Source organism: Malaya genurostris, chromosome 2, assembly GCF_030247185.1.
Source record: "Malaya genurostris strain Urasoe2022 chromosome 2, Malgen_1.1, whole genome shotgun sequence".
Taxonomy (NCBI): Eukaryota; Metazoa; Arthropoda; class Insecta; order Diptera; family Culicidae; genus Malaya; species Malaya genurostris.
This window is the reverse complement of record NC_080571.1, coordinates 95,181,093-95,190,541: the sequence shown is the minus strand read 5'-3', so window position 1 is coordinate 95,190,541 and position 9,449 is coordinate 95,181,093. Positions and strand designations below refer to the sequence as shown.

Below are 9,449 nucleotides of genomic sequence, written 5' to 3'. Positions count from 1 at the left end.
CTGTAAAAAAGTTAAACTAATTAAATATAGAAATCGATACAGTTATCTTTTTGTGTTGGGGTAATACCAGACTTTCATTCGTGAAAACAGCTTTAACTACTCTAGCGTCGTTCTGAAGATCATTCTCGGTTGTTTTCGAGCGATTGACTAGGTGCCATTCAGCAACAATTCCAGCAAGTTCTAATTTACGAGCTTCGGATAAGGGTGCACCTTGCTTTCCAAGTTTTAATAATACTTGTCCCAAAATACTGCTTCTTAATGCATGAACTAAAATTGTAGGTGTCAGTTCTACAAGTTGCTGTGGTTTGCCGCAGTCCGTCTCCTTTTGGTAAACACAAAATATATTACAATAACAACTTTTCAAGACGTCGCAAAACAAACATGATATTTGAATTCGTACAATGTACGAATAATAATCTTCATTGCAGTTAAGATACATACTTCGGGAAACGAATGCGAAGACAATCCGGAAGTAGTTGGTACATCATCCAAAACAAAATCTTCTGTACTCTCAAGTTCAAAATCAATGGGAACGGTTTTTGATGAACGAGCAGCTGGTTCAGTTGCTTTCGTAGGTGACGAACCAGGTTCTGGTGCTTCGAACGACGGAAATTCGTCTTTCTATCAGTAACGATACATTTGTAATATAACATACGGATTATTATTATTATTATTATTATTATTATAAGTATCTTTTACTTACCTCGAATATAATCGTGGTTGAATTTTCTGCCTCGTTTGATACCAATTGTGCTAACTGCGAATTGGCTAAAATGTGGAGAATCTCCGTTCCATCATCTGGGTTAATATTTCGATCTAGAAAGATTGATAGAGTTGTGAGATTAAAAAAGTTTCAAAAGGTATATGCTTACCCAAAAGAATTCTGCAAATATGTTCCGGAAAACCGTATGATTTAAACTTTTCAAATGCAAGAGACTGTGGTGGTTTGTTTTCAGCCATTTTGATTCCATTAATCACAGGGTGCTTCTTGAATTATAGCACCATGATCCATAAAAACAAAATGTATGGCACATAAATTTAAAAACAAAAGTATTCAAACTCTAAGTGTCAAGTGTATGTAAAACTGAATACGCGTGTGCATTTGATTGGAACGTGCGGTCTATTTGAGGAAAATGTGTGCAACATCTAGATTCTAATGTTATCAATTTTAATTTATTTCAAACTATCAGAGCATTTAGAAGTGGTGATTATTGCATACGACACTCAAGATTCCATGTATTGAATTCTGTGTACATGCCAAAACTGTTGAATTGAATTTATCGAGTTCATATTAGTTATGAGAAAAACATTTGAATATGAAGTACTATACGCGTTTGAACGTTCAAATGCAGCACGCACTTGGATTGAACGTGAGGATTATTTTCAGTGTGGTTGAAAATTATTAACACAATAAAAAGTGGCTTATTTCGTCACCTATTCATTTAAACGCCTTGTAGTTGAGAGCATATCATCTAGCATCTCTATTTCTGTCAAAACAACAAAGGCGTGTATGTGCAAAGTGCAAAATTCTCTCCATCTTGAAGAAAAATCGAAATATTTTGTAGAATATCGTTAGATGCATTGAATGGCTTATTAGAAAAAAAAACTTTGAACTATTTTGGATACTTCGGAAATAAATTTTGCAAGTGTTAAAGTGCTTATAAACGGTCGGTTATAATTAATTTTCGTTCAAAATTCTAGAGTTAATAACGTGGGGTTGGGGCTTTGCCCTCGTTGGTTTCACTTAAATGTGTTAGTTTTGTCGGTTCGGGAGTGTTTTGGTTTTTACAGGGACCTTTCGGAAATGTATGTAAAAGCACTAATCTTTCTTGCTTTGTTTCATTAACTTTCCGTGGGGGGAACAATATGTGAATTTGGATGCTGAACAATTTGTGCCTGCTGTACAATTTTTATTCAATGTGAATGAACTTTGAAAAAAAAAAATAAAAATAAAAAAAACAATGATACAGACCATACAAGATGTCAGCGATTGCGTTCCGTTGTATCTGCCGCATAGCCTCTACCTCAAACCATCGTCAAAACTTAATATATCGGTGGCCTTGCCGAACGCTATCACCGGTAAATCCATCTCCAACTACGAGGTCATGGAGAAAATGCGTCAGATGATTATACCCGACAAATTTGCGATTCTAAAGGTAGGAATCCGTTGAATGGATCACATAGCAACTTTTATAAACCTTTAACAGATTCGTTTTTTATCAAAGGTATCCAAAAGCACTGTCGGTTTCATTCGTTTCGAGGGAGAGCTAGAGGATCGTAGCAAAATGCGTCATGTTTTAGGACGACTTGATGGGCGGCCTATTCGTTTGGCCGGATTCAGTGAATCGGTAAAGTTGAGAGCATCGGAAGCGAAAGACGATTTCCCGACTCGGCATGATTGGGATTCGTTCTTTCGCGATGCTCGAAACATGGATGAAATGAAACCAGGCGAGCGCCCGGACACCGTTCACTTTTCCAATCTGCCGATCAAGTGGTTTTGTCCTAGACACCAGGAGAATGACAACGATGCTAAGCCAAGCGAAAGCATTTTCAAGCGAATATTCGAAAGGTTTGGTGACGTTCGCTGTGTGGATATTCCTATTTGTGACCCATACCGAGCACAAATGAAATCGCACATGTCTGGAATGCAGAAGTTCAATTTTGAGCAGGAGATGTATTTTGAGGGGTATGGCTTTATGTTGTGAGAGAAATAATAAGTAGTTCTATTGAGATTTTTTTTTGCCTAGATACGTTCAATTCAGTGAGTATGTGGGATTCGTGAAGGCAATGGATGAATTTCGCGGCATGAAGCTGGTACGAAAGGAAGGCGACAAAAACATGGCAGTATCCATTTCAGTTGACTTCGATCGCACCAAACATCTGAGTGATTCATCAATCAAAAAACGAAAAGTGGTCCGCGAACGTTTGATTGCGGTTGATCGAGAAAAGGAAGAAGAAGAAAAAAAGAGAGTCGCTGAGGAGGAAGCCAAGAAAGAACGCGAAAGGTTTGAGTTTTGCTCGTTATTTTAAGCTTTTTAAATCATTTGTTTTTCATGCGATCTTTGTAACTCTTTTTTGCGATCAATTGAGCGGCAAATTGCGGAAGCATTAGATGTCCTAATTTCCACCCAGCTCATAGTAGAGTTTGCGGACGGAAGTTTTGATCATCCTTTGCTGCCATTTCTTCTTCACTAGCATTTTTCCGCAGCAGCTCCAAGTATAGCCAAAACCTAACAAATGAAATCAGTGCAGTGCAGTGAAGAAAAGTGCGATGACCATTGGAAATCTTCGCCGATATCCGCCATGGTCAGTATTGTATGGGTCCAACTTGTATATTTCACAGAAAGCGCCAGGAGGATCTGCGTAAAGCGGACGAACTCAAGCGAATGCAACGCGAGCAGCGTCGAAAGGAGAAGCATTTGCAGAAACTACGGCAGCGCGAAACCGACGAGATTAGCGTGAAAATACTTCAAGAAGAGCGGAAGTTGATGGAGACGCAGCGAAAACTGGAGAGTATTCGATTGCTGGATGCCCTTTTTGATAGAATAAAGGTATGTGGATGTTCACTATTGCACTATTTTAATAAACTTTTGACATATTTTTCGTTTCACTTTCAGGTAAAACAAACCTTACTCGCGGGTAAAACAGTCAAAGAAGACACTGCCGCTAAAGTTTCTGGACTGACTAATAAAAAAGCTGATAAGATGAAAGCAGCTCAGGAAAAAGAAATGGTGAAATTGCGGCAACGAGTAAAAAGTGTTAAAGACGGTAATTTGCTAAAAAATTTTCTGGGAACTACGGGTCGCACTTCTGTTGCCCGGTCTCGGTCGCCTAGCATTAATACTATCAGTTCGGACGATAGTATACTGAATGACCATCCCATGGACGCAAGGAAGAAGAAAAAGAAGAAAATGTCTGATTCTGACCTTAGTTCAACGAACTCAGAAGAATCCGATAAAAATGAAGACGAAGAGACTCACGATGAAGCCGCTGTTGCTGCTGTTGCATATCCTCCCGGCCCTCCAGCATTACCACCGGGAGCCTACCCCGGAATGTATCCAGGATTCGATTGGGCAGCAATGAGCTACGCTTATGCATACGATCCATTCTATGCTCAGCGTGCTGGGTATTATGCAAATGCTATGGCATACCGTGGATTTCGGGGTGCTCCACGAGCGCCAAGATTTCCCAGAGGACGCGGTAGAGGTGTTTACCGTGGTCGTGGTTACGACTACTATCGCGAAAAAGATGATTATGGTGACTACGATTACAATGAGCGTGAGCGTGAACGGGATCGAAATCGGTCAAGAACAAGATCTTATTCGAGATCAAGATCTAGATCTCGATCAAGATCCCGTCGTAGAAGAACACGCAGCAGAAGTCGGAGCCGTTCTCGCGATCGAAGCAGATCTCGGGGCTCCCGAAGTCGATCCCGGTCTTCGAGATCCAGATCTAGGTCGAGTTCAAGATCTAGATCTAATCGACGGTCCAGAACAAGATCAGAACGATCACGTTCAAATTCCCGTCGTTCGGAATCAAAATCATTGAAAACGGTGCAAGCGTCTAAACCTACGTCAAAGCATCTTGCTTCTACAATAAGAAACACGCGATCGCGATCTAAATCTCACTCTAGAACACGATCTAAGTCGCGATCCAGGTCCAGATATCGCCACCGTTCAAAAAATCGCCATCGCTCGCATCATCGCCGTACTCATTCAAAGGAACAGGAAGATGAACCCGTTCCCGAATCGTTCAAAAAGCATCGAATTGTACTGCAAACAGATAAATTAGTGAAAAGTGCAAAAGAAATAGAGGAAGAAGTACGAGAACATATTCGTAAACAGCAGGAAGAGGAAGAGCGTCAACAGAACGAAATAATATCAAATGATACCGAAGCACATACTGCAGTAGAAATGGTAGAAACTAGCAATAAAAAGTCTAAGAACTCGCATGAATCACGTACACGATCTTCATCGAAGAGACGGACGCGATCGAAGTCAGTCGAAAAACGGTTATCCAAACGACGTTCCAGATCAAAAAGCAAAACTCCAGCGAATTCTTCGGTCAAACGAAGACAACGGAAGGATTCTGCCAGATCGCCGGAGAAAAGTTCCCGAGGAAAGCATCGGCGTGATTCAACATCATCCACATCTTCTGAGAAGGTCGAAAGAGGTCAAAATCATAGTAGTGAAATCAAACGAAACAGAAAAGGGCGCTCGAACTCACAGCGTTCTGATCGAAGGCGTACGAATCGTTCGAAGGACAGTCCAAGACGACGCGAAAATAGTCCGTGAGGAATGTGTTGCATGTATATAAAAAATTAATGTGTTTTAACTAATGCGAACCAAACATCGTATGAACTTTGCACTAACAAAACAAACTCAGTTTATTTGAAGTGTTTTCGGGGGAATGTCCTGGATTGAGAATGGCTTCAACCCCCAAAAGTGTCGCAGGCGGGAAAGCTATCGTTTTTTTTGGTCCAGAATAAAGATCTTAATTTTGAAATGTATATCGAGTATTTTATTTAATAACATTGAAAAAAAAACATGCTGTATTTAATTGTGTTTAATACTGATATATTCTATATTTGCACGGCTTCACAAAAATACCAATGAATTTCACATGTTTGTGTGCTTGAAGGGTTTCTTGTAAAAACCCTATCTTAATCCACCTAGTGGTGTAATGACACCTTTCTCATATTACCTATATTTCCAAAAGTTTCAGATTCTGTCAAGAAATTTTTTTTCTATCCTAAATAAAATAAGAATCTTTTTTTGGGTATAAACTAACATAACATTTTCAATTTGTAAACAGTTATGTCAAGTTGATAAGAATTTTACTTTTTTTGCATCGGCGCATTAAATGATTGAACATACTTTGCCCTATAGATCTGGAACCGGAAGTCGGACCCGGATGAAATTGAACAGCGACCTTTGAAACTATAAAAACTTTTATTTGAAGTTTGTGGGAATCGATCAAATCATCTCGTAGAAAATTGAATGAGTCGTTTTAGAGTTTTTGACCACTATTTCCGGTTCTTCTGGAATCGGGATTTTGGAACCAGTATAGCCGAAGTCGGTTCGTTTAATAACTAACTAATATAGCCTACAAATTGAATCAGTTTTGAGCCAAATCTAGAAGAAATTTACCCTTTTTTGCATCGTCGCTTTAAATGACGGTGTGCATGATGAAATTCAGTAGCAACCTATAAGACACATACTCACACACATACACACACAGACCCATACATTGCTCAGCTCGATTAACTGTGTCGAATGATATAGAACACTAACCCATGTGGCTCATTTTTCAGTAGTCAATTTTTCAAGTGATTGCATAAACTTCCTGTATGAGAAAGGCAATACGTGTACTTTTATAGATCATCGCTATCATGATTTATTTATAACACTAACAAGTAGGTACCAATTGAATAAAAGATTCACAAATTTACATAATTTTATTTTTTGCACCTGAAAAATATAGATCAAAGCCGGAGGTGTTTTCTTCTTCTTTAGTACCAGCATGTATCGATGTGTACCGTTTGTGCATCGTCATTTTGAATAATGATTTGAATATTTTGACACTCATCGCCCTATAATTTCGGAACCGGAAATCGGATCTGGACGAAATTGCACAGTATATTTAAAGATAATGAGAGCTTTAAATCAGCTTTGAATCATGGTTCGTGAAAATCGGTTTAACATTTGCTGAGAATTCGAAGTGAGTTTCGTTTTTGGAGTTTTTCTTCACTATTATCGGTGCTTCCGGAAGCGGAAACCGGGGATTAGTAGTCCCAAAGTAGTTTTATATATTCACTAACTAACAAGATCTGCCAATTAGATGAATTTAAGAGTAAATTCTATAAAAATATGAACCTCGTTTCGCCATCGCTTGTGAAAAAATACTCATGAAACTAAAAATTTTCACTAATCGCACTGTTTGTGAAAATCGGTTGAAAAATTTCCTACAAAGTTGAGTTCGCATGTTTTCATAAATTTGCACATATTACCTTGTAATTCCGGAACCGAAAGTCGGATCCAAATGAAGTTCAGGAAGTTTGTGAAAATCGGTTCAGCCATCCTTGAGAAACACGTATGACTATTTTTTTTCTTTTTTTTTGGTGCATATCACCCTTTAATTCCGAAACCGGAAGTCGGATCTGGATAAAATTTAATAGCAGTCTATGGGACCATGAGACCATTCATTTCAATCTGAGTTTGTGAAAATGGGTTCAGTAATCTCTGAGGTTCTGGGTTCAGAAATGGGTTCAGTAATCTCTCATACATACATACATACATACATACATACACACAAATACACACACACACAGACATTTTGTGTTCTCGACGAACTGAGTCAAATGGTATTTGACACTCAACTCTCCGGGCCTCGGCTGTAAAGTCGGTTTTCACAGCGATTGCATAACCTTTCTATATGAGAAAGGCAGTGGCGTACCGAGGAAATATGCCGCCCGGGGCACAATAAGAGATTAACATTCCCCATCGTTGGTTTAGTGAGCAAAAAAACAACAAAGCTGAACTCCATATCCGGAGAACTGACTTGGGCGAGCAAAAAAAAGGTCCCCAGGATAACTTTGCCGCCCCCCTAAAATTGTTGCGCCCGGGGCGTAAGCCCCCTTCGTCCCCTAGATATGCCACTGGAGAAAGGCAAAAAAACCGATTCTGTTTAAAAACGTGCTTTATCCACCTAGCAGTTTTTAGCGTCAGACTGTCGGTTCAATCAACGTCAGTTAACTTTTGCGTCTCAGAAAGAGAACGATCGTGCTCAATTGTGCCCTTCATGAGAAATAAGTCTCGGTTAATTTTTCAAAAGGGCGTATAAGCAAGTGACCGTTTCTCTTTGTTCACTTTTTCTACTATTAATTATAAAGCGGTTTCCACGTTTATCACTTAACTCTTTGCATGAAATGATACCCAAAACTTTCGACTTTCAAACAGAATAGTGATATCAAAGAAAATCTTTTTAATCGGAACACAATAATCGAAAGAGAGAGTGATTAAAGAGAAACTGTCACTTGCTTATACGCCATTTTGAAAAATTAACCGAGAAGTGTCTGAGCCGTACTGACGTGTGCGTTAAGTTGTGATGGACACACTGCTCTAAGCGACCGCCCCTTAGAGTGTCGTCATATTTAATTCTTTTTTTTTCAAATAAAATTTATTAGGCTCATTTGCTTTAGCTTAACGTGGCCGATTGTCTTGTTGTTAGGGAGAGAGAAAGGGATGCCGTATTACGGGGCGGCATACTCCCCTAGAGTTAGTAAGGGGACATAGGGAGGGTGGGGCCTACACAAAATTGAATTGAAATTTGAATACATCATTGGTTTGTGGCATACATCTTTTAGACACATTTTGCGTTCGATGAATCTTCATGTTTTTCAGCTTGTAGCAATGAAGAGATTATTCTGGATTGGGAGGCTTTGTTGATGTGCTCTGACGTTGATGTGACGTTTTTGGGTAGCTTCCAGCAACTCAGTCAGTTCAAGGCAGGTGCATGCCCCGAAGCATCGTTTACACAGGTCATACTTCCAGCAACGTAAAGAAGAGTGCGGTAGAGCTGTAGACGAGAAAGAGATAGGGAGGGCACTAAATTTGAGCATTGATAGTTTTCAAGAAGTTATAGATGAGAGTCATATAAGGAAGATTTCGAGTTGCCAAGACGTCGCGGACTGGTACGAAGGGTGGTATACCTCGGGCCCGAAGGGAACCTATGAGTTGGGACCTGGCATCACAATACTCGACACATGTCCAAACAACATGCTCGATGTCATGATAACCCTCACCGCAAACGCAGACACCACTCTCAGCGAGCCCCACGACTTCTTTAAATTTATTATTAAAAATTTTTGGGATCTCTTGAGGGCGTACAGGATCCGGGATTCCACGAATTTCTTCTTTCATGGATGTGTCGAAAAACACAGTAGAATTAGAAGTATCCACAAAATGAACACGATTGGGAACAAACGAAGAAGGATTTATATTCTGAGCCATGTAGTCAAAATACAAGGACATAAAACGGGTTTGTGAATTAAGCTCGACGAGCTTTTCAAAGTTTTCTATCACCATCGGATTCAAAATGTCGCATCGGATTAGCAGTCGATATGAGAGATCCCAGAATCTGTTTTTCAACGGTAAGACGCCCGCCAGCACTTCAAGACTCATCGTATGGGTTGATTGCATGCAACCCAAGGCAATACGTAAACAACGATACTGAATTCTTTCCAGTTTAATGAAATGAATATTCGCAGCGGAGCGGAAACAGTCCATATTCCATTACTGACAATATCGTCGTTTTGTACAACCTGATCAGGTCTCCTGGGTGAGAGCCTCACCAAGTTCCGGTTATTGTACGAAGGAAATTGATTCTCTGTAGGCATTTTCGTTTCAAATACCTAATGTGACATCCCCAGGTACTTTTGGAATCGAACC

The 9,449-nt window shown here is 39.7% G+C and overlaps 1 protein-coding gene across 3 annotated transcripts; it reads left to right on the top strand.

Moving 5' to 3' along the window:
- Positions 1-1,485: 1,485 nt before the first annotated feature.
- Positions 1,486-5,509, top strand: LOC131428510 (A-kinase anchor protein 17A). Of its 3 annotated transcripts, XM_058592504.1 has the most exons (6): positions 1,486-1,667; positions 1,971-2,156; positions 2,208-2,686; positions 2,748-3,005; positions 3,344-3,551; positions 3,618-5,509. In XM_058592504.1, exons 2-6 carry the CDS (start codon positions 2,106-2,108, stop codon positions 5,292-5,294), a joined length of 2,673 nt encoding a protein of 890 aa, XP_058448487.1. In that variant the 5' UTR covers positions 1,486-1,667; positions 1,971-2,105; the 3' UTR covers positions 5,295-5,509. The 3 variants fall into 3 exon arrangements, with proteins under 3 accessions (XP_058448487.1, XP_058448486.1, XP_058448485.1); XM_058592503.1 differs by having other exon boundaries at positions 1,486-2,156; positions 2,226-2,686; XM_058592502.1 differs by having other exon boundaries at positions 1,486-2,156.
- The last annotated feature ends 3,940 nt before the right edge of the window (positions 5,510-9,449 follow it).